The sequence below is a fragment of the Phoca vitulina genome, unplaced genomic scaffold, assembly GCF_004348235.1.
Source record: "Phoca vitulina isolate PV1807 unplaced genomic scaffold, GSC_HSeal_1.0 scaffold2, whole genome shotgun sequence".
In the NCBI taxonomy this organism is placed as follows: domain Eukaryota; kingdom Metazoa; phylum Chordata; class Mammalia; order Carnivora; family Phocidae; genus Phoca; species Phoca vitulina.
In genome coordinates this window covers 96,815,628-96,839,784 of record NW_022589705.1, presented here as the reverse complement: position 1 = coordinate 96,839,784, position 24,157 = coordinate 96,815,628, and the positions used below count along the sequence as shown (strand labels likewise).

Genomic DNA, 24,157 nt, shown 5'->3' with positions numbered 1-24,157 from the left:
GAGGAAGGGCCCCGGCGGGGCTGGCGGGCGGCGCAGGGCCTGCGGCTCGCTCTCAAAGGCGGTCAGCGCGAAGGCGTCGGGCAGCAGCGAGGCCGAGGCGGAGCGGGCGCCGGGCCCGGGGCGGAGGCGCGGGCTGCCGGGGGACGAGTCGCGGGCGCGGCGCGGGCCGCCGTCGGGGGCCGGGGGGCGCAGCGACAGCAGGCTGTCGGCGGAGCGGCGGCGCGGGCGGAACGGGGGCGCGCCCTCTGCGCAGGCCAGCAGGCTGCCGCGGCGTCGCTCAGGCCCGGCGGGCAGCACCAGGGCGGCCAGGTCCTCGCCCGAGCCCCAGCGCGGCAGGAAGGCGGGCAGCGGGACGGCGGCCCACACTTCCGCGTCGTCGTGGGAGAGGCGTCGCGTGGGCGGGACCTGTCAGGACGGGCGGGGTTAACCCGGGCTGCCCTCCTGGAAAACGGGGACCGACGCGCGGCTCAGAGAGGCAAGGCCTCGGGGAGATCCCGATCCTCCCCACCCCCCGCATTTCCGGCGTCTGGAGCCCGGCCCTGTCCCTACCTGCAGGTACTGCATCTTGTCCTCCTGCAAGGGCCGCAGCGGGTAGAACTGGGGCAGGCCCCCCTCCAGGGCCGAGAGCTCATACTTGGCCATCCTGTCCAGGGCCACAAAGTCACCTCCATAGCTGTAGTCGAGGGAGGGCTCCAGCACCAGGTCCGGGGGGATGCCACCCTCCAGGCTGGTATCTGCAGGGTGGGGCAAAAGCTTAGGGCCGTGGAAACCTGAGGGCGCCGGACAGTGAGTTCTAGGGACCCTCAGAGACACACAAAGGGCGGGAGGCTGGGTTCAGATCCTGACTCTGCCACCTTTTAGCTCTGGGACTGTGGAGATCACCTGAGCCAGGTTCCTCCTCTATGGGGATGGGATGTGATGTTACCTGGTGAGCTTTGGTGGGGGGACTAAATACACATAGGGCCTGACCATAGCAAAGCCTCAACCGAGGGCAACACTGTTACTGCTGGGGTGAGACGGCACCTGGGTCTACGGGAGCCCCCCGGGGAGCCCTAAGGGTGGAAGCTCTGTGGAACGCATTCAGTCTGGTGTCCACAGATCCTGCCTGGGACAGCCAAGCCGGGCAGGAGAATGCCCCACAGGACACTTAGGTCCCTTGGGGGTTGAAGCACATGGTCACCTGTGATCCTGCTGACCTCACCCAGGCACCACTCTCCCCTGGGGCCGCTCCCAGGCCGTCCTCACCATTGTCTGAGTCCTCATCGTTAGCCATGAGGGCCACGCACTTCTCCCAGACGGCTTTGAGGTCGGCGCGGTAGCGGTCGCAGGCCCAGAGGAATATGGGCAGCAGGAGGGCCTGGGCCACCGAGCACCACAGCACACACAGTGCCATCCAGGGTGCCGAGGCGTCCGCCCGAAGGCTGCTGAAGCTCACCACCTGTGGGCACACGGCTCGGCCTGGCACCTGGCAGGACCCCCGTCACACAGCTTGCCCCCCCAGCCTCACTCCTCCCACCTGCCAGAGGAGGAGGAGGGAGACAGAGCTATAGGCTCCTGGGCAGGAAAGAGCCAGAGCGTGAGCAGAAGTCCCTCTCCACCAAGAGCTGTCGGCTGCCAACATGAACAGCCACAGCCCCGTGTGTGCATGGACAGCCCTTCACAGAGTGCCTTGCCCCATGCCAGCTCATGACTGCCCGAGGAGAGAGGCGGGGGCATGGTTTACCAACCCCTTTTTGGGAAGAGGAGACTGGGGCTTGGAGAACCAGGTGTCAAACTTCCCAGTTCAGGGACTTTTTTGCCATCCCCACTCCTCTGTGGCCAAGTGGCCTCCTTGGCCCTACCCCTACCCTGGGGGGCACGGGGGGTCTAGGTCTTGGACCTCAGAGGAGAATCAAAGGAGTTTCTGAGAATCAACTGGGGAGCCTTTGGGTCCCTGCCCAGGGACCCTCACTCCTGTCCCAGGAGAGTTCATTCCCCCACCCAGAGTGACATTTAATTATTCCCCCATCAGAGCAGAACTGGGTGTGATACACTCATCATGCTGGTTCTGCTGTGTGAGCTGTGTGACCCTCAGAAAGGTGCTGAACCTCTCTGGGGCTCAGTTTCTTCATCTGTGAAATGGGCCAAGAACACCCCAGAGAGTGAGGTAAAGATCCCAGACACCATAGCAGGCCTGCAGCATGGAGCGGGGTCCATAAACTGCACTCCCTTCCGTGCCCTGAAGAGAAGCTGGGGAGGCTCTTCCCCCACGGCCGGCCCCTTCTGATTCTGCAGTTGTATACACGCTCCTTCCCTCCATCAACACAGACCGGAGATGTGGGCCCCGGCTGTACACAGAACGCAGCACCTAGGTGGGGGGTTACCGGGCCCACTGAGGGTGGGGCCACAGGGTGCCTGGGACTGCATCCCGAGTGTGTCCCCCGACTCTGAGGCTGCAACCCCACCTGCCACCTTCTGGAGCTGTGTCCTGCAGTGACTCCAGGGACACAGCCCTGCCCAGCTGCTTGGACAAGGTCTCTGGCTGGTCCTTGCCCCGAAACCTCTCCCTACCCCACTCCAGAACTTTCAGGGGGTTGGGCTGGAATCCTGTGGGTGCAAGCGCATGGCTACTGAATCCAGACTTTATTCTTGGGCCAGGTGGGTATGTGACTTCACTTTCCACACCCTCTGATTCTAATGGGCCTCACCTTGGTGAGGAATGTCCCCTACGGTGTACCACAAAGATCCTGGGCTCCGCAGTCCCCTGACATGGGCTCAAGTCCTAATACAGCTGCCTTAACTTTAGGTGGGTCATGGTACCACTCTGAACCTCAGTTTCCAAATCTGTAAAATGGGGATGATGATAATGCCGCCCCCTCCCTCCCTCCGAGGACTGGATGGGAGGATTCAACCACCTGATGCCTGGAGCACACCCAGCCCCAGCGCCGTCCCAGAGCCCGCGTCCCCGGCCAGCCTCCCCCACCCGCTGACAGTCTCACCCACCAGCACGGGGAAGCCCATGAGGCAGTCATAGATGATGACGATGGTGGCCACCAGGCCGGTGATCTGCAGCGAGGTTTTGGCAGGCTCAGAGCCATCGATGGAGGAGCGGCGCTTGCCCTGCGCATCCTCCACCACAATGGTGGGCACGGTGAAGGCGTGGTGGCCGGCCCGCAGCCCCACCTGCCCAGCCAGGGTCTGGAAGAGGGCGATGCCAGTGCAGACCACGCCCATGGCCACACTGCCGCCCACCAGCAGCAGGAAGCAGACGCCGAAGCCGAGGCCGATCTCAGCCACGATGAAGCGGCAGCCGTGGGTGTAGAAGCGCTCACTCGTGTCGTGCCAGCCGACGGCAGGCAGGGCGGACAGGATGAAGGACACCATCCAGATGCCCATGACCGTATGCACTGCCTGCTTCTTGGCGTTGCTCAGCCTGGCATGAGGTGGGGGCAGGACCGAGGTGTCACTCCCAGGGTCTTCCCCGAGCCCTGGGGCCCTGCAAGGGATCCCCAACTGCCCTGGCCCCCTGGTACCTCATCGTCACGGCACGGCCAGCAAAGTGGGGCCTGTCCCTTGCACAGGGGATCCTCATGCATGTAGTCACACGTCCCTCCCACCACGCATTTCCGTACTGGACACTGAGGCCACCCCTGCACACGCAAGTGTGCAGCCCAGAGTAGCCCTTCCTGAGCCTCTGGGCTGCCCGCGCCACACCACGGGGGGTGTTTCTGCACACGGGTACCCCAGGTGGCCTCTGTGCCCACTGCCCACACGCCCCCCTCTCTAAGACCACCAGACGCCGAAGTGCAGAGGTGCCCGTGCCCGGGGGCTCACCGGTAGTTGACGGGCCAGCGGACCATCCACATGCGGTGGTAGGAGAGGGACGTGACGGAGAAGCAGGTGGCCAGGGTGAGGGTGTAGAAGGTGGAGACAAAGACCTTGCAGAGGCCCTCGTTCCACTCGTAGTCGGGGCGCTGCCGCCGCAGCTGCACCACGGCGTACGTGGCGATGGGCACTGCCACGTTGAGCATGTGGGTGGCCGCCAGCGTGCACAGCAGGAACTCTAGCGGTTTCCACCTCTTCTGCTTGGCTCCCACACTCAGGATGCCCCAGGCGTTGGCCAGCAGGGAGAGGCCTCCGCACGCCAACCAGCCCACCGCACTGCCGGGCAGCCGCCGCTCATCACTCATGGTGCAGACGGGAGCTGGCCGGCAGCTGAGACATCCTCCTCGGGGGCCAGGCCCGGGCTCGGAGCAGAGGCCCTCACACGTGGTGGCTCGGAGACACCGGGGACCGCGAGCATCTGCAGTGGGGGAGAAGCCAGGGAGTGCTCAGAGACTGTCCCTCTGGCTAGGGCATCAAAGCTCTCGGGCCTCCTGGGAGTGGGAGAGGGAGGGGCCCCCTGATGCACCATGACCTGTGCAGTCCTGACTTGGGCTGGGCTGCTCCGCCCTCCTCTCTTCTCCGGGGCCTCTAGCCCATGTCCCTGGCACACCAGGGGACTAGCCAGGGGTGCCCAGTAAGTGCAAACACCCTCCTTTCCACCCACTCCTGGCCAAGGCATGGAATCTGGGTTTGTTCCTGGGACAGCTGCATTACGCTGTGGGTCCAGGTCTGGCGCACAGTGTGCGCTCTGGGGAGGCCATCAGTGCTATGCTGTGGATGCCTGGGACAGCATGGGCCTGGAGACAGCCGAGGGACCAGACCTTGACCCCCAGGAGGAACTGCCGATAGCCTATGGCCACGAGCCAGGGACACAGGATGTTGGGCAGAATGCACACGTTGCAGAGGCAGTCCATCCTGCCAGAGAGCCGGGCTCTAAGTCCCTCCCTCCCCCTTCCCAGCCCAGCAGCCCCAAGCCACGCCCCTGTGCCGAGCACTGGCTGGTCCCTCTGATGTGGGGCCCCACAACAGGTGTCTCTGGCCATAGCCTGGAGGAGGCAGCGTGGGGAGAAGTACAATGCTAAGTGAAGGCCTACTGTGTGTTCTGCACACTTGGCCCTTTTTACTCCAGAGCCCGTTTAATCTCACTGGTTGCAATTCTCTTGCCTCCAACACTTATGAGCACCTACTGTTACCAGACACAGCCATGTGATCCCCCAGGGGCTGTTACCCAGCTTGGAATGGACAGGCCATGGCAGGCCCCTGGCTCTCAGGGCAGGTGAAGCAGTACCACTTGGTCCTGCTGCCAGGCGCCGCTTCTTGTCTCGTCTAGGGTTCTTTGGGTCTGTCTGTGGCCTGACCCCACCCCCCACCCCGATACAGAAGGATCGCTCAGGGATGAGTCTCATTCATCCCTGTGCCCCTGCCTCCGGCCTGCCCAGACCCCTGACCCAGGGGAGGAGTCTATTCTGGACCACACCAGTGCTCCTTAAGGGCCTCCTAGGGGGTTGGGGGGTTTCTGGGGACAGGGAGATTCCTTCCCAAACAGGCTTCTGCTTACAGAGCATCCTCCTCTTCCCCACCCCAGATCCAGTATGGGAGGTGGGGCGGCCCCATGGGACCCTCCACCAGCCATTGCAGAGTCCAGCAAACCTCTCTGACCTCAGCATACAGAGGCCACATGGGGTTGGGTAAAGAGCTGCTAGACTCTCGCCCGCCCGCCAGTTATAGACTCAGCTGGGCCTTGTTTTTCTTATCTGTAAGCTGGACATGATAGTACCCACCCGGGAAGGTGCTGCGAGTAGTGGACAAGCTATGTCATGGGACGGAGCCAAGTACACGGTAAGCCCTCAACGAATGCTTGCCAAGTACGAGTCTGTACTACAGCCCATCCAGCTCCCTGAGCTCTGCTGTCCCTTAGGGGCCAAGACACTGAGCTTGGGGGTGTGGGTAAGCCTCAGACCTGTGGGTAGACACAGCCACCCGAAGCAGAACCTGGGATAGCACAGCTTTGGGGTGAGGAAGCCCAGGGGGGCCCAGAGCAGGCAGGGTGTGGGTGCTGCTGTGGGCCAGAGACTGAGATACCAGTGACCTGTACATTGTCAAACAGGAAGCTGGATTCAGCATGCACCTGGTGGGCCAGCATCTATTTCCACCCGCATTGGGTCTCCTTGGCTGTCCCATCGGGAGGCCTTCCCTCAGAGTCCCCACAGGCTCTGTCTGGCCCCCGTCACCCGGGGCCCTGTTGACCACTGGTGCAGGGTGGTGGGGAAGGTGCCACAGGGGGCAACTGGCAGAACCTTTCATGGTGCCAGATCTGCCCCCTGCCTGGCCTAACAGTGTCTCACTGCAGGCAAAGGCCCTCGGTCTGTGGGCAGCAGGACGTGACTTGCCTGGAGAGGGAGGAGGCAGTGGGAACGGGCACACTCCCAGTTAGTGTCCCCAGAGATGTTGTGTGATCAATACTGACATTATCCCCATTTTAAAGACAGTCCAGCAAAGACAGAGAGAGGTTAAACCATTTGCCCAAGCTATGAAGTGTCTGAACCAGGACCAAGCCCCACTTTGCTGACATCAGAATCCTGGCCTCAAACCCAAGCCCAAACCCTAACCCAAACCCAAGCAGGAACAGGCATTTTTTGTTCCTTGAACCCCTGCAGGGTGGGTCCTGCTGTTCCCACATTGCAGATGGGAACACTGAGGCTCAGAACCCAGAGCCACACAGGGAGGAAGTGCGAGGGCCGGGTTTGGAGCCTAGGACTCCTGAGAGCGGTGGTGCTGGGATGGGGGAAGAATGCCACTGCGGGGTGAATACCAAGTCCTCCAAATGCACAGTGAGAGGGGGCTAACGGTGCAGGGACCCCGAGACCCCTTCCTCCGGGCTGATCAGGCGCCTGCTGTTCATTCCCCACAGGGAGCAGCAGACGCGGAGGGCCAGACCCCAGACTGGGCTCCAGCCAGTGCGGTCCACACCCAGGTGTCGCCGCTCCCCACTGGGAAGTTTCTTCCGCAATACACTCAAAGCGTCCCCCCAGCATTTCAGGTTGGGGCTTCCTGCCTCCCCCAGATCCCGGAGCCCCTCCTTTCTCCCCTCCCCCCACAGCACGTCGCTGGGCGGACTGCAGGTGTGCCGGGCGTGGGACCCAGCCGGCCCAGAAGCCTCTCCCCCCCACCCCGCAGGGTCTGCGGGCGGGGCCCTGGCGTGACGTCACGGCCCCGGGCCAATGAAGCCTCGTGGCCCCAGGGCTCTATTGCGCAACAAAGAGAACCCAGAACTTGAAAGGATTCCCCGGGCTCCAGGCGGGCTCCAGCTGCACCCGCCCAGCTCGCGTGGGCCTGCGCCCCGGCTGTCCCCACCCCCAGCTGCGCCTCGCCTGCGCTGCCACCCATCGGCCCGCGAGGCCCGGCCCGGCTGCCGCCCAGGGCGGGGCTCGGGCGCGGAGCCTCCGCATCTCCGGCACGCCCCCCGCCCGCCCCGCCCGCCCCCCGATCCCGCGGGCCCCGCTCCTCCGTGCTTCGACACTCCCGCCCGACCCGGCGCATCCCAGCCTGCCGGTCCCCAGCGGGACCCCCCAGCCCTACCCAGCCCCGAGGGCGCGTCCGAGCTACCGCCCGGGAGCCGGACGCCCCAACGGATTACTCTGGGTAGGGGTGGGCCCAGTACCCCTAAACTGGCTGTCCCCGCTCCCTGCAAGCGGCGCTCCCAGACCCGGAGGCGGGGAGGACGGGGGGGAGAGCGGGGAAGAGGCCAGCCTCAGGGAAGTTACCCCGGAGGTCCCCGAGTCGGGGGTGGGGGTGCGCGGCCCTCAGGGGTGCGCGCGGCCCCTCGGACAGACCGTGAGAGCAGCAGACCGCAGGCAGTCCCTCCCTGCCCGGAGCCCTCCCGCCGGGGGTCCTCCCTCCCGGGGTCCTTCCCACCCAGCCGTCCTCGGGCCCGGGCGGCGGCGCTCACCCTGCATTGGGGGGCCCGGGGCTCCTGCTCGCTGCTCCCGCCTCCGGCTCTGGCTGCGGCTCACGCGCTCCCCGGCCGAGCGCGGGCCGCCGGGGGCCGCGGGGGTGGCTGGCGGCGGAGCGGCCCGCGGGCCGGGGCATCCTGGCGGCGCCGCCCGGGGCCCGCACGTTCCGCTCGGCTCAGCTCGGCCCGCCGCCCCTCCCTCCCCTCGCGCCGCCGCCGCGCTCGGCTCCCGCCGCTCGGCTGGCTGCGCTCGGGAGGCCGGGGGCTGGGGGCGGAGCAGGGCGCATGCCTCCGCCCCGCCCCTCGGACCGCCCCGCCCCCGCCCCCGGAGGCGCGGCCTGCAGCCGCGTCCGTCTGTCCGTGCATCTGTCGGTCCATGGTTCCCCAGCCTCCCCGCCGCCGCGGGACTGAAGCCCCCTAGGGAGCGCGGCCCCCCGCTGCCGTCTCGGGTCGGTCCACTGCCCCGATGTCGTCTCCAAGCCCCCTGGGAAAGGGAAGGCCCAGAGCTCTGGGGGCTGGCAGGTCAAGGGGGCCTGGGGCCAGAACGGACAGCGGGAGCCTAGGGCCGGGGGTGGGGGGCTCAGGGAGGCTTTCCCGGAGGAAGCCACATCCAAGGTGAACAATAGGGGTGGGGTGCGGAGTAGCCTGAGGATTAGATACTTCCAGGAACTGGGGAGTTTGTCAGGATCAAGGGGCTGGGGCAGTGAGAGGTAAGGTTGGGCCAGTTAAGGATTCAAACTTATCCTGGGCCCGGGGCAGGGTCCACCATGGGATGGTGACCAGACCACAGGGCTGCCAGGTGGTTTGCCCCTCCCCGCCAAGGGCTCAGAAATGTTCTCAAGCTGGAACCAGGATAGCGCAGCAGGGAGAGGCCGGGCCTACAACCCAGAACTCCTGGTCCCGATCCCCCTCAGGAGCTACCCCCCTTAGCACTCCTGGCGGGCGCACAGGCCGCCACCCATAGACATCTAGAGGGAATCCTATCAGTGTCCTCGATTGGGGGCCTCTGGAGACCTCTGGAGTCACAAGAGAGTGATTGCTGGTACCTTGGTCTCCCATCCAGGCAGCGGACCCTGCCTGTCTCCTATCTCTTCTAGAACGCCCATGACCACACACCCTGGGCACAAGGCCTCCAGTCACTCTGGGCTGTTGGCATGGCCCTGCCCTGCCCATGCACCTGCGAAGCATCTATGAATGCACAGCTCAGTGTCTGGGGGAAGGGGGCACCTGTCCGGCAGGACCAGCCAAATGCAGCCAGTGCTGCCTGCTCCGCTCCACAGCCCGGCACCCGCACTGCCCCCCGCCCCCGCCCCCGCCCCCCCATCTCCATCTCCCAGGAGCAGCTGGGGAGTTAGGAGCAGCTGTTAGGAGACCCAGGGTAGGCCTTAGGGTCAGTCCTCTGAGACAAAAGTAAAGGTGTTTGTATCCAAAGGCTCCACAATGAAGTGGGGCTGGTGAATGGGGGGCCTTGGGCCATGCGCTCCGTGTGTGTGGCTTCTGGGCAGTCAGGACCCCTAGTGAGCCCTCCGTGGACGGGCCAGCTCCCTGACCAGGGGGCCCTGGTTATAAATAGGCCACCAGCAGTGGGAGGCTGGCACAAGGAGGCTGGTTATCAAGTGTGACATTTCTAAGGCAAACACCTGTGATCCAGTCATCCCTAGCCTTTGGCCACACTGCTGCCCCGCTAGCGTTTGGCCCCCAGCAACCCCCCCCCACCAGCCCAGCTCACCCACTACTGCCTTTACTAGTGCCCCTGCCCTGGGCTCAGCTGGCTCTGGGGACAGGTGGGAATGGGCCTCCAATGGCCAACCCGGAGGGCTCGTGTTAAACGCTTTGTTAGCCTGGGCTCCCCCCAGCTGCCCCGGGAAGTGGATTTTAGGTACCTGGCTTGCCCAAAGCCGCACAGATGAGTGGCCGAGCCAAGACTGAGAAGGACGTAGATGCCCTGGTGCCCCCTTCCCTCGGGGAACCCAAGGGCTCAGGCACTGCGGTAACCAGCTCTGGGTTCGCGGACCACGGTCTGGCTGGCCTGGGCTGGGCTTTCTGCTGCACGCGCAGGGCAGGCCTCCCGGTCGCTCCCAGCCCAGGCACCGCCATCGCCTTCAGGAGGTCGGCACGGGGCACGGGTGGAGCTGGGGCGCCTGAGGGGGTTGCTGCCGTGGCCTCATGTGGCGTGTTCCCTCCCCCCCCTTCCAGGCAGGAAATAACCCCGTCAGCCGGGACGGAGGCCTGAGACGGATTCCAAAGCTCTTGGCGGGGGTTTCTGCACATCTGGAGCCCCTCCTCGCTCTCTGGGGCGGGGGAGCCTGTGCGAGGCTGCAGCTGTTGTGGTCGGTCTCCATCTCCAGGCTTCCAGGGTGAGCCCGAGTTGGGAACGTTCTCCCACCACCGGGTGTGCTTGGTGGAGGAGTCTCCTCAGCTACGGGTGGGGGTGAAGGACGGACGCCCGTAGTGGCCTCAGCAGCTTGTCTGCCCCCTGAGGCTGCGGCCTCGGTGCACACACAGGGTCACAGATGTGCACACGCGCGCACGCACCATCATGCATGGGCACCATTCACACACACACCACCCTCAGACCCCCCCCACGAGCCTTGCCAATAACCCGTTGGCCTGAGTGGCTGGGGGTTCCCACGACAGGCACGGGGGCCCTGGCACCAGCTGGGAGGCTCCTTCTAGCAAAATCCCTGCCTCTTTCTCCAGAGGGCCAAGGTTCCAGGGCTGCTTCCACTGAGAGGTGGAGGGAAGCCAGGGCAGGGCTCCCATGTGCTGAGCGTGCAGCAGCCAGGCTGGCCTCAGCTCTCTCTGCACATCACCTCCCTGAGTCCTCGAAAGCACCGTCCACCCCGCCTACGGGAAGGCGACTGGGGGCTCAGAGCTGGCATCTTGCATAGGCCAGAGAGAGGGCAAGTGGGGGGCTGGTGCCTCCAGGCCAGGACGTGGAACCAGGGCCCTGGGAGGGAAGGGGTGTCCTCTCCAGCCAGCACCTGAGTTCTGGGGTACACGCGGGCATTGGTACCCGGGGGGGGGGGGGGGGGGGGGGGCCCATGGAAGCCTCTAGTCCCCGCATCAGTGCCCACCAGGAACGCAGCCCCCCAAGACAAATGACCACCCAGGACCAAGGTCCAGCCAAACAGCAGCTTTATTAGTGACGCTGGATTCTTTACACACCGTATAGTGTGCACGCAAGTATTCCCTAGGGAGCGCTTACACCGGAGTGATAGAAAGAAAGCTTTGGTGTGTAGGTTTCCAGGAGAGAGCACAGGTTAACACTGCAAGACGAACACTTCACACAACACCAGCTCTCAATGTGGATTGGGTTTTTGGCCAAGGGGGTGAATTCTAAGTGACTAGACACTGGGGCTACTCCAGGCCCAGCACGGGGCGGCCCCTAGGGCTGGGGCTCCGGCCGGCCCTGCCGTTTGGCCTTCATCTGCAGGTACCGCCCTTTGCCTTCCTCAAAGCGCTTCTTCTCGTCCTCGGTCTCGGGCTGTGGACCACACACAGAGACAGGCAGGTTAGAGAGCTCACAGAACCCTGACTGCGGGCCAAGGCCCGGGCCCCACCCCAGGAGGGCCCAGAAGACCCCACCCGGCTCCACTGGCCAAGTGGGGCTGCTTGGGTGCCAGGCGCTGGCCCCGTAGGGATGCCAGTTTCAGGAGCACACCCACACCACCCTTCACAGCAGGTGGAACCCCCAAACCAGTGCCCATTTGATAATGAACCGCAGCTGGAAATGCTGTTGATAAATGAAACAGGGGAGGGAAGGCCTAAAACAGGGCCATGTGTGAGGAAGGAAAAGAGGGTCCCTGCTGGGGACGCTGCGATTGGTCCACTCCCAGGGAATGCCAGTTGCTCACAGTCCCTGCCCCAGAGGGAAGTGGGGACAAACGCTGTGCTGGCTACGTCCCCTTGGGAAGGCCACTTTATTGTACCAGGAGCAATAGTGACCGCTTTGTGGGCAGGGAGCCTCGGATGGCGCAGATGAGCAGGAAGCGGCTCCTTGGGTCCTGCTCACCCCTCCTCTGTCACGTCTTTCCTCTGAGCAACCTAGGAAGCCACGTCCCCATACTCGGGGCGGGGGGTACAGAGCCTACTGCCCAGAGGGAATTGGCCGAACTGGCAGGATTGTGAACGGTGCCCCTTTCACTTTTTTTTTTAAGATTTTATTTTATTTATTTATTTGAGAGAGAGAGAGTGAGAGAGAGCACAAGAGGGGGGAGGGTCAGAGGGAGAAGCAGACTCCCCGCTGAGCAGGGAGCCCAATGAAGGACTTGATCCCGAGGGATCGTGACCCGAGCCAAAGGCAGTCGCCCAACCAACTGAGCCACCCAGGCGCCCGCCCCCTTTCACTTTTAAGAGTGGCCTGGTCTGGAGGTGCCTGGGGGGCTCAGTCGGTTAAGCATCTGACTCTTGATCAGGTCATGATCTCAGGGTCGTGAGATCGAGCCCCACGCTGGGCTCCGTCCTCAGCACTGAGTCTGCTCGAGAATTCTCTCGCTCCCTCTGCTCCTCCCCACCCTCCCCCACTCTCTCTCAAAATTAAATTAAATTAAATTAAATTAAATTAAATTAAATTAAAAAAGAGTGGCCTGGCCTGGCCGCTAAGGGGTGTATGCCAGGCAGAGGTCACTCCCCGAGGCCCCATCTATCCCACTGTGAAGTTCTCTCTCGCCAGCCCTGCTCAGGAATTCAGGTTCAAAGAGCTGTGTTGATTCCTCTGGGACATTTCCTTGCGATACTTTGAGGGTGTCTGAAAGCCAAAAAATGGGGCAGTTGCCCTTCATCCACAATGACACCAAGCCCCAGCAGCTATTTTTAGGCCCAAGTGTTTTACAGGCAAATGGTATATTGGCAAAAGAGAGAACAATCAGCCAGAGGATGTAATGTCAGGTTAAACCAAATATTTCCTCCCCCTCAGCCTCCTCAGAAATTGTTCGCTAAATGTCACCAGGTGTAAACTGTCAAAACCTTGTGGCTTGGAGCCAGTGGAACATTTGGGTATTTAAAGAACTAGGATCATGCTCCTTATAGCGGTTCTGGTGCGTATTTGAAGAGTCTTCGGAGCACACGTGGACACTGGTGGCTTCCCAAGACGCTTTACTGAGGAACGCCCTCCTGCTGCTCTGGTTTCATCTCTGGCTGACTTTTTTAAAAATGAAATTTGAGGCCATGCAATTTGACCTGAGACAGCCCGGGGAAACAAAATGTTCTCTCGGTCAGAGCAGGCAGCGCTAAGGGGGGCTTCCCGGGGGCAGGAGGCCAGGGGCCCATCCCTGTTGCTGAAGGCACCCCACAACCACAAGGCCGCATTCCGCGGGGCCGGCTTCTGTGCAACCCAGGCAGAGCTTCTCCAACGTAAGTCACCTGGGGGTCTTATAGATGCAGATTCTGGTGCGGGGGGTCTAGGGGCCAGGGCCTGAGACCAATTTCTTTCTTTTTTTTTTTTTTAAAGATTTCTTTTATTTATTTATTTGACAGAGAGAGACACAGCGAGAGAGGGAACACAAGCAGGGGGAGCGGGAGAGGGAGAAGCAGGTTTCCCGCTGAGCAGGGAGCCCGATGCGGGGCTCGATCCCAGGACCCTGGGATCATGACCTGAGCTGAAGGCAGTCGCCCAACGACTGAGCCACCCAGGCGCCCCCTGAGACCAATTTCTAACAAGCATCCCGGTGATGCGATGCTGCTGGCCTGGGGACCACTCTGAGCAGCAGGGCCCTGCCCTCTATCCATCCATCCCTGCAGCAAATGGGGGACAGCCGAAGAAGCCAAGAATGCAAGGTCAAGTCCACCAGGCTAGGTCAGTGGGGCCTTTTGCTCCCTCTCCTCTGTGGAACGTGCTTGGCGTGGCTGAGGGGACCCGTGGCTCCCATCCACCTGCAGCCAAAGGCCAGGGCTCAGGAGAGCGGCATGCCTGGGCCCCTCTTCAGGGGGAGGAGGGGCTGCAGCCAGGCTTCCCGCCTGCCTCATAGAGGACCAGCTCATGGGCAGTGTGTTTGGGTCCCGGGGCTGGGAAACTGGCTGAGGTGGAGAGCCTGGGCTGGGCCACGTGCCGAGGGTCCGCCCAGCTCAAAAGGCCCAGCCCCTCTCTGCTGGGGGATTCTGGAGCAGGGCCTCCCTCCAGCTGGTGGAATTTCCATTCCTGGAACAGGGGAAAGAAGGGAAGAGGCTTGGAAAGAAAAGAATTTCTCAAAAACAAGAGCGTGAGCCTGGCCTGGGCAAGGCAGCGGGATGGAGATTGATGGCCACCAGGCCGTCTGCAGAGCCCACTGGAGCCAGGTCCTGCCTAATGGGAGGGGCCCTTCTGTGTCTCCAGCCCACGAGTGTTTCTGGAAACCGGCAGACATGGGATTCACACGAGGAACTTGGGCCCCAAATGCCTGGTCACCAGCCAAGGGCTCTCAGGGCTCAGAAGAGCAGGGACGGGTCCAGGGAGAGCAACGAATGGAGCCTCCATCAGGGGTACCCTAGACAGAGGACCTGTGAGTGACAAGGAGCCCCCAGGATGCCTGGGTGGCTCAGGTGGTTAAGCATCTGCCTTCGGCTCAGGTCATGATCCCGGGGTCCTGGGATCGAGTCCCGCATGGGGCTCCCTGCTCAGCAGGGAGTCTGCTTCTTTCTCTCCCTCTGCCCCTCTGCTCTCTCTCTCAAATAAATAAAATAAATCTTAAAAAAAAAAAAAAAAGCAGGGGCACCTGGGTGGCTCAGTCATTAAGCATCTGCCTTCAGCTCGGGTCATGATCCCAGGGTCCTGGGATCAAGCCCCACATGGGGCTCCCTGCTCTGCAGGAAGCCTGCTTCTCCCTCTCCACTCCCCCTGCGTGTTCCCTCTTTTGCTGTGTCTCTGTCAAATAAATAAATAAAATCTTAAAAAAAAAAAAAAAAAAGCTAATCCTGACAGTTCTAGGAGATGCCTAGACATTGGCCAGCGCCACCTGCCCTCTGGAACGGGCTGGCCTGCCTTGGGCCCCCCCACCACACTGCATGCCCTTCCCGGAGAGGCCTCTTCATTCTGCCCCCAAACCAGCTCAGCCTCCCCTCTGGAGCCAGGGCGGGGGACCAGCCAGGCTGGTTTGAATCTGGCTTCGCCACTTACCATCGTAAGGCTCATAGACTCACTTACATTCTACCCTATAGGGGTGCTGGGGGGGTACCAAAGTCCTCTCAGCTGTCCCCAACAAGGCAGTGAAAGAAGCCCCTCCCCACCTCATGTACGAGTCCATTTATACCAAACATTTAGAGTAAGCACATCCACAGAGAGAACACAGGTTAGTGGTGCCAGGGGCTGGGGGCGGGCTGACGACGAGGGGTGCATGGTTTCTTCTGGGGGGATGAAAATGTCCTAAAATGGACTGTGGTGATGGTTGCACAACTCCGTGAACATACTAACACCTGCTGCATTGGACGCTGTAAACGGGGGGACTCTACAGTACATCATTACATCTCAAACCCACCAGAGGTGAACACCCCTCCTCACAGTTCACAAAAGTCAAAAAGAAGGTTCAGCACAGCTATGCCTCCCAGCCAAGTCCCGGCACACAGGGGCAGCAGGGCCGAGGAAACACTCCCTGAATTCCACCCGGCGCTTTCTCTACAGCGGCCGAGCCGCGATGCATTCAATCCCGGCAGGTGCACTGAGCGCCTCCCGGACGCCGCTCTGGGCCTGGTGCTGGGACCTGTCTCGGGAGCTGACGGTCTAGCCGGCAAGATGCAGGGGAACAGACAGATTATACAGTCCGTGGGAAAGTGACAATGACGCGGCCCCACCACAAGGTCAAACAGAGGGAGGGGGTCTCGAGGGCCAGGTGCCAGGGAGGCTCCGCAGGGGAGAGTAGCCAAGTGGGCACCGAGGTACACGGAGGTCTGCAGGTTGCCTGCCTACAGCAACAGCTGCTGCCCTCCCCAGCGGGTCAGGCAAGCGGCAGAGCCAGGCCCATTGGGCAGAGCGAGCCACCTCGGGAACGGCCTCCCTGGGAAGGAGCAGAAGGCAGAGTCCCAGGATCATCGCAGGCACCTCATCCGTGCAGTGGGAAGTCGATCTACTGGGTCTGTGAGGATACAAGGAGCAGGGAGAGCACCCAGGCCATCTCCAACCTCACGCCTCAATACAGCGGCCCCCACAAGCCGCCAGGTAACACACCTTTGGGGTGGGCATCAATCTGGATGGCCTTCCGGGCCCTTCTAACTCCGAGCAACGCTGTATTTATAAGCAGGAGCCTGATGCTGGGCCATTGGTCCTGCAGCAGCCGTGAAGACGGCCGGTCTCCTGGGCCAGGTCTCTACGGGGCAAGGAGCTGTCCAGAGTCTAGTCCACTGGTAAGAATAAGTCAGCAACAAAGAACAGAGAGCTCTTCTCTCTTTGAGAAACACACTGAAATACTCAGAGGCGATGATGTGATCTGAGATTTGCTTCCAGTGGCCTGCGGGGTGAGGTGGGCAGGGGTACACTTGCGTGAGCAAGACTGGCCCTGTGTTGCTAACTACAATGAGTTCTTTCTTCTCTTTAGTTTTGCATATAGTTGAACTTTTCCATAATTAAAAGGTAAAAAAAAAAAAAAGCCAACTAGACCCATCAGGGCAGCTGCAGGGACCCCTTCTCCCTTCCCTGGGCACAAAGAACTTCAAGTCACACAGTCAGTCGAGGGGCTGAGTCCGGGTTGGAGAGGAGCTGCTCCCCTACCCTGGGCTCTATTTCCCACCTGGCACCTTCCTCCCGGCCAGAATACCCGCAGTGTCCCGGGCTAACCCACACGGCTGTGACAAGATCCCTCCAACTGCCCAGGTAAACCTTCTGCAGGGACTGAGCCGAAAGCCTTCCCGCCCCTTCTCCCACGCGGGCTGTGCACAAGGCATGAACCTGGGGCTAGGGACGAGGAGAAAGTTCTCTGGGCAACAGCTTTTAGCGAGCCGCCTGCACCGAGTCCTGGTGGACTGGACCACGCCAGCACGTCCGAATCTACACGACAACCCAGGAGGAGCACCAAAGTCGTTACCATTTCCCTTCTACTGATGAGAACGCAAGGCGCAGACGCGGTGAGGGACTTGCCCAAGCGACAGCTGGTGAGCGGCAGGCCCTCGATTGAGCCTGGGCGCTACCGCTGCTCCAGGTCCTTCCAGCCAATGGGCTCTTACTGGTGGGCTCAGCAGTAGGCGGTGGGGGACATGGGGACCCTGCGATGTCGCCCTGGTGAACGGGAAGGGCCTGCCCTCCCAGAACAAGCCTGGAGCCCACCTGGACTCGCAGCGGCTCAGCCCCCGGGCCCCAGGCCACGGGAGTGAAGGCGCCCTCTCGTGTTGGTGCCAGCCTGCCAGGGGCCCAGGCTCAGGGGTGCGTTCCTGTCCCAGCCCCTCACTCCAGCCTTGGAGCTAGGCGCCTCCCCAAGGAGCTTCTCGAGCTCTAGCGGACAAGGGCAGATGTGCCCTGCATCTCCCCTGTCTGGCTCAGGTTCTGACACCCGGTCACTCCCGTGAGCCGTGAGCGCAACACCGGGGGCTGCGGGAGCCCGGTTTACGAGACGCCGCAAGCAGCCACGCTGTCCTCCAGATTTCCACAGACATGAGCGATCGTGCCCCCCCTCCCATCACATTTAGGGGAAGTCAGAATTGGGGCCATCACCCCCATGCTTTCGCCCGACACGCGAGACATGCTCCCTCTAGTTCATCAACTTCGGGAGTGAGGGGCGGGGACGAGAGAGGGACCGTCTGCACGGCACGTCAGAGCCTGGAAGCCGGAGCGCGCGGTGTCGGGTCCTGCTCAGGGCCAGGCCTCAGGAGGCGAGCAGGGCGCCTGGCACCCATCCTAAGGAGGCGCTCCCCGCTGGGGCCGTGCGTGTGCTGGGTGGCACCACGGGCCTCCCCTCGTCCCGCGTGGCTGGGACAATTCCGTCCAGCATGGCTTTCTAGAGCTCATCCTCCGGTCAGGCCTGAGGCCGGCCCTCCACCAGGTTACCCCCAACGACTGCAGCTACTCACCCCTCTCTAGTCAACAGGCCATCCAGCGTTCCAGAACGTGTGCGCCAAAGGCTCTGCATGCTTCTCTCACTAGTTCAGGCCACAGTCACCTGAGGAGGGGCAGGGCCTGAAGTGCAGGTAATTCTGGTCTATGCTGCTGGCACAAAACACGGAAAATTCTAGTCGCTCGGTGGAGGGAGAAGCCAGCGCCCAGCACCAACGTTCGAGATTCTGCCGCTAACTCATCAGACAGAACTAACACCGCCTCGTGATGGATGGGAAGGCAGCCGGCCAGCCGCAGCGGGGCCAAGACGCTCGCAAGGCCGGGGAGGAAGGAGCCGGCCGCGGCTCGTCTCTCTTCTGGGCTCGGATGACGGCATGTGCTGAATGTTCTGGGCTCTAGAGCCCCGCCTGGCGTAGGAGTAGTACCTGGTTGATACCAAGGCACCGAGCACCCACCCTGGGAGCACGGCACACCCGCACCTGCTTGCCCTGGGAGCCGGTCAAGGGCAGTGAGGCTCGTCGCTGCCCCCTGCAAACAGTGGCGGGCAGGGCAGCGTCCCCGCTCTCTCTGCAGGCACAGTCCCTGCCCTGGTGGCTGGAGGACATTCGGCCTCCCCAGGCCGTGAGCGCCGACGAACGGCCCTCCCAGCCAAGTGACTAAGAGGGGCCGCCACTTCCCTGCCGGGTGTGAAGCTGACAGAGCCAGACAGAGAGCTGAGGCACAGCGGGCCCCCCCCCCGGCCTCCCATCTCCCTCCATCCGGCAGTAAATCAATACAGAAGTTGCTGGCTATTGCTGTTTTTAATGGAGGGCTGGGGGTGGCGGGGGAAAGGAAGAAGCTCCCCCCTGGGAAACCACGTCTGCTTTCAAGTGCCTGAAGCTGTCGGCAGGGCGGAGGGCCCCGGACCACAGGCCAGAGGCTCTCGACAGCCGAGCACTCACCGGCACCCTTGGGGGGCCAGGACCCTGGTGTGCCGCTGCCCATAGGCACGAGGAACCCAGGCTCTGGGCCACAGCGACCTGGCCGTGTGGCCTTGGGGCTGTCCCCTCCCCTCCCCCCGTCGCAGGGCAAGGCGTGTGTGTCTGATGCATTCATGTCACCCGCAGCCTCAGAGACGGAACAGCCTCCTGTCTGCCAACCCACCGCACTGCCCAGGGCAGAGGGCGGCCCCGGGGGTCCTCGTAAGGCCGCAGGGCCTCTGCCTCGTCACATCCAGCCACAGAGACCCAGGGGTCAAAAGCGCCCCCGCCCCCTCTGCTCAGGCGGCTGCAGGGGCCTCAGATCCGCGTCCTCTCCCTCCCTCCTCCGGCTCCCCCTGCCAGGGGCTGTCTTCCGGGCTCCCTTCCACTGGAGGGAAGCCTGTGGCTCGCAGAGCCCCACAGTGCAGACCAAATGTTTTCCAGTTTGCATTTTCTGTGCTGCGAGAACACACATTTGGAACTTGGCACGGAGGGCGAGTGACTAAGTTCCACCCTCAGTAAAATCAATAGCTTGTCCTTTTCGTAATTAAAGAATGTCTGGTGCGAAGAGGGTTTCCCGTGGTGACAGAGCAACTTCCTGCGAGCCTGAGGGACGCAGACGTTCTTAATTAGGAAACCACGCACGCACCTCCTCCCGTCTTCGTACTGGGAGACAGGAGGGATCTTGGGACAATCGTGCAGGCAATTAGGATGTCTTCTGATGACTGGAGCCATGCAATGCGGCCAGGAAGGGACAAGCGTGGCATCCGGGAGCCCTAGCCTGGCAAGCAGCCATGTCCCCAGAGCACGGCTCCACCGGTGACCGTGACCTCGGCGGGCGCCAGAGCCCTCACCACCCTGCCTGAGGCACGCACAAGGGGGCTCATCGTGGCGGCTCCAAGGGTGAGATCGCTGTGGAACCGATCTGCTGTGCGGCCGTGGACTCCCCCAGGAGAGGCTGGCAGGAGGCTGAGGAAGGGGCAGGGAGCATGGGGCCGAGGGAAAGGCAGCGAAGGGGGACAGTCTCTGGTAGAGGAGGCGAAACAGGGCTCGCTCCTACTGGGCGGCTTCTCAGCAGCTTCTCCCAAGGCATCGGGGGTGGGGGTGGGTCAGAGCCCTTGCTCCCGTGACCCCCGGACGGTGACAAAGATCGTAACTGCCATTTGCTGAGGCTGGGCCTGGCCCAGGCCCTGTGCGTGCGCGCTGTCGAGTCCATCTTTCTTGTCCTCTGTCTGAAGCCGGCACTGTGCCTGGGACACAGCGAGGGCCCAGGGGGCATTTGCTGAACAAACGAATGACCAAACCGACGGAAGATCAAACCAAAAAAAGCCTTAATAACAAATTGGTGTGGTCTTTGTGCTAAAGATTCAAAACCAGTGGTTTTGCTCAGTGGACACATGGTTAGGCACCATGTTGTCCCCAACCGAGTCGAGAGCTCAGCGCACTCAGGGTCCCCACAGGAGCCTGCACCGATGACAAAGGCATGACCAGGAGTGTCCAGCACAGAGAGGCGCGGATAGAGCCCCAGAATAAGCACCTCCTCTCCTGCTGGCTGTGCTGACACGCTTTAGTCTGCGTCCGTGTGTGTGCGCGCGCATGCGTGTGCAGGGAGACCCTTCTGCCTCCTTCCGATCACTGTGGGGGTCTTGGGGCCTGTTTCTTACCTGCACCTCCGACTACACTTTGAGTACCATGTACCTGGATTCACAAGCTCTTTGCCACAGGGCTCCACACCACCCTGCAGAGAAAGCACGGTGCCACCAAGCAGCAGTGTTTCGTACGTGCTCAGGGGCAGGTGGCCCTGCATTCCACCCCAGGACACACCAGGTACAAGCCTGCCCTGCTGCAAACCCTTTCCTGGGTCCCCACACCTTCACAGGCCTCTCCCCTTATTTACCGTCCAAGGTGGCCACTGCGGAACCGAGGGCACCCTGACCAGCTGGGACGCCCCCCTCCACTGCACCTTCTGCAAGTCTCACCCACAGGCCTCCCCTCCTGCAGCCACCCTCCTGGCACCACACGGAGTCAGGCCTAGCAGTGCCCTCCGAGAGCCTGCCTCTGGGTTTTCACGCTCTACAGAAATTAAAATAGCAAGGGGGGCACCTGGATATGAAAACACGGCAATGAAGCAATAAGACTGGTAGTTCATGAGTAGAACCTACCAGCATCTTAACAAGAAAAGGTGTATCATGTGTGCCACAGGCCCTCTCCCTTTTGGACAGCTGGCTGCTGGATGTGAACTGGGTGGGGTCCCCAAAGCACGGGCCGTTCCAGCAGAGGCTGTTACGGAGCTGTCAGGGACACAGCGGAGCATCCAAGGGCATGTGGAGGTGGGGGCTGCACGCCCCCTGGGCCACCCACACCCCTGATTCTCACAGGCCACTAAAGCTCCCCATCACCAACCATTCAGCTTCAGGATCCTGGCATTTTCCCATCACAAGACAGACTCTCTGTGAAGCACCCAGAGCCAAGCGAGAGAATGGAACACTGGGTCAAGAAGCTTCACGAACAGTCTAGTCCTGGACTCACCCCTGTGCAGGGCAGCAGAGAGCACAGGCCCCTCAGTAATGTGGCTTCTCACACCCTTCCAGGAACAGCATCAATCAGGCTGCACATCTGAATTTCTGAAGTTAGGGAGCAACTGAAAATCATTCCAGCACACTGAGTGCCCAGGCTGCTGACGTGCGTCCCCAAGCCGTGGAGCAAACCTGGGGACCCCGCCCATGACAAGCCCTGGGTAGGGACCCCCTGTCCTACAAGCTGGGGGTGATGTGTGCTCCGCCTGCCACGGTGGGCTGTGCAGAGCACGCCTGGCCACGGTCAGCAAAGTGGCAGCCTCCTCGGCGGCTGACGCTCCATCCTGAGGAACGGAGCCATCGGGAGGACCCCAGCCCCCGCCATGCCATGTGCCTGGGGTCAGGCCTGGGTCCAGGGAAGCAGGGAACTGGTGGCTGCTGTAAGCCTTTCCCCATGCATCCTCTTCAGGGTGAAAGAGTGAGGGGCCTCCTAGGTAGGTCATCACTGGGACAGTTCAGAGAGGCCCGACCGAACAGCAACTGCCTGGCCTGTGATGGCTCCAGTGGGGAAACTGAGGCTCAGGGGTGGGAAGGGACCAGTCATGGCCGAGGGGCTCAGGGTCCTGCACTCCGTCCCCTGGACCAGAGCTAGTCAGCTGGTCGCCTGTCTGCAGGACGAGAACTATCCACCCTGACTCCCAGTGCTGGATCCACTAGCACAGGAGAAGCGCGTCGGCATTCCATGAACGCCCCAGCTCCTTATGACCAGACCGTTGTCACTTCGGGCACCCGGGACAACCACCCCGCCAGCCCCTTCCCAGGTGACAGGGAATGGCAATGCGTGTACACAGGCCTAGGCGCCCCGGGCCTCTCAAGTGACCATGCCCTCCACGCACGCGTCCTTACTGTGCTCTGCGTGGAGCTCAGCAGCTCGCATGAGCCTCACGCTGAAAGGACAGAGGGATGGCTGCACCCCTGATTTCCTCACCGCCTCCCGTTTTAACCTAGAAAATACTTTCTGGTCATTTCAGTGGCTGAGACGGAGGCCTCCGGGGCTAGGCCCTGGTCCACCAGGAGGCGGGCGTCCACAAGCACCCGCCAAGATCCTCCATGATGGGGCAGGCTCGCTGTGGTTTGGGTTTTCTGGGAGCAGAGCGATCCTGCTTTGTAGACACCGCCCCCGCTGCCCCCACGTGGGCCTCAGTTCACTGGGGCAAACGTTCCTTTTCCAAATGATCCACGAAGCGGTGAAGGGTTCTCTCAAACCCTGCACTGCCTACGTGCCTGCGATGGATTCCAGGCTCGCCCTCGTCCCACCGCGCCCCGTGTCGACACACACCGTCCTCACAGCGGGCCAGGACGCCTGCGCCTCTAGCACCCCACCCGCACACATTCCCCAGCGACACCTCCTGTCTCCCTGGGGCCCCGGGGGTAGCAGCACCCACGTCTCGACCAGAGAATGGGAGGCGGGTCGGGCAGGACAGCGCTCACTCTGCCCTCAGCACACACAATTTGGTCCTCATGTTTCTGGAGACTAAAAAGGGCTCGAAAACATCACCCATAGGAGGTGCTGGGACCAACCTGGTGCCTGGTCCCCAGGCAGCCACCCTAGTGGCATCCACCCCGTGTCTCTGCACAGGCCCCCTTTCCAGCCCTGCTCAGTGAAATCCGGGGCATGTCCTCCACCCCTGAGGTCAGAGGTCATGGCCACAGAGCGGCCTTCAGAGGGGGGCCGGGCAGCCAGGGGGGCCTGGGCCTGGTGTCCAGACCAGCAGCCTGGCTCCATGCTGCGCATTTGCCTCTTTAATCATTAGCCTGGAAAGTGTCAGCAGCTGCTGGACTCTGCGCATCCTCCCCAGCATAAAATATTCACCAAGAGAAACCCCAAACGGCAACGCTGCCTTCCGTGTCAGCCGGGCCCTGGGGATGGACGCTAAAAATAGACAGGAGGTAGAAGACTTGCTGACAAGGGGGGAGGGGGCGGGGCGGGGCGGAGGGCTGAGCCCCCCACAGGCACCGGTGGGCTGGCTGCAAGGAGCTCCTGTGTGCTTGGGGAGGCAGACGGTGTCGCACGGCGGTCCTCAAGGGAGTGCACACACAGGCTGAGCTGCAACCCCTCTCTGGGGAGCTGCACCCTCCCTGCCAGAGCCTGGGCCCCAGGACACCTCTGTGAAGAATCAAAGACCATCTTTAATTAGCAAGATAACAGGCTGGATCAATGTGAGGCCAGCCAGCAGGAAGACAGGGCCATCACTAACTGCCGGCCCCTCAAACCTAGGGATTGGGCCACTGTCCCCTTCACTCAAGCAGGTGTCTTTCCCCACCTGCTGGGCACCAGCATCCCTTCCTCTGGGCTGGCCCTCCACCTGTGACTGACACTCCCGACCCACATCACGGGTTTCTAGAAAGGGCACGGACAGCTTCCCGGGTACATAGACTGGCCCAGACCCAGGACTGCTTTCCACCTCTGTGAAGGTCATGGGTACCCCCACAAAGGGCTCCTGGACCACAGGTACTGTCCATGGGAGCCTGGACCCCTCCTGGCTTCAGCACTGGTGTCCCCAGCAGGCTGAGTGCCGGGGTGCATGCAGGGCAGGCGGGGGCAGCCCACAGCAGCTGCTGGGCTCTTGGGCAGGCGAGCGTTACAAATCAACTACGGCTAGCACTTCGGACCTGGCCAGAAAACCCTGTCAATTCACATTTACTCAGAATGAGCCTTTGCAAAATGAAGATGGTCCGACTCCTCGGCTGTGCTTACTCTCATACCCATTTGGGGAGCCCTGCAGGCCGCTGTACCCCCTCAGCTGACAGCAGAGGAAAGGCCCCACATGGTCAGAAGGCTGGGTCCCGGGGCTGGGCCTGGCCGGGATCAGCTGGGTGGCCTCAGGTGTGTTCCTGCCCCCTCCTCTGCCCC

General features: G+C 62.1%; 2 protein-coding genes across 4 annotated transcripts in view; both read right to left on the bottom strand.

Annotated features, from left to right (window-relative positions):
- Positions 1 to 7,901, bottom strand: part of GPR153 (G protein-coupled receptor 153) — a 10,527-nt gene extending 2,626 nt beyond the window's left edge. The window contains exons 1-6 of the mRNA XM_032394851.1: positions 7,814 to 7,901; positions 3,814 to 4,282; positions 2,983 to 3,412; positions 1,246 to 1,438; positions 550 to 734; positions 11 to 405 (exon numbers count right to left, since the gene is read on the bottom strand). Of these exons, the coding sequence (XP_032250742.1) occupies positions 11 to 405; positions 550 to 734; positions 1,246 to 1,438; positions 2,983 to 3,412; positions 3,814 to 4,282; positions 7,814 to 7,820 (1,679 nt within the window). The 5' untranslated portion in view covers positions 7,821 to 7,901. The remainder of the gene's footprint in view (positions 1 to 10; positions 406 to 549; positions 735 to 1,245; positions 1,439 to 2,982; positions 3,413 to 3,813; positions 4,283 to 7,813) is intronic.
- A 3,036-nt stretch (positions 7,902 to 10,937) lies between these two features.
- ACOT7 (acyl-CoA thioesterase 7) overlaps positions 10,938 to 24,157 on the bottom strand; it is a 111,637-nt gene continuing 98,417 nt past the window's right edge. For all 3 annotated transcript variants that reach the window (XM_032394818.1, XM_032394811.1, XM_032394827.1), the window contains exon 9: positions 10,938 to 11,303. In XM_032394818.1, coding sequence (XP_032250709.1) covers positions 11,205 to 11,303 — 99 coding nt within the window. In that variant the 3' untranslated portion in view covers positions 10,938 to 11,204. The remainder of the gene's footprint in view (positions 11,304 to 24,157) is intronic.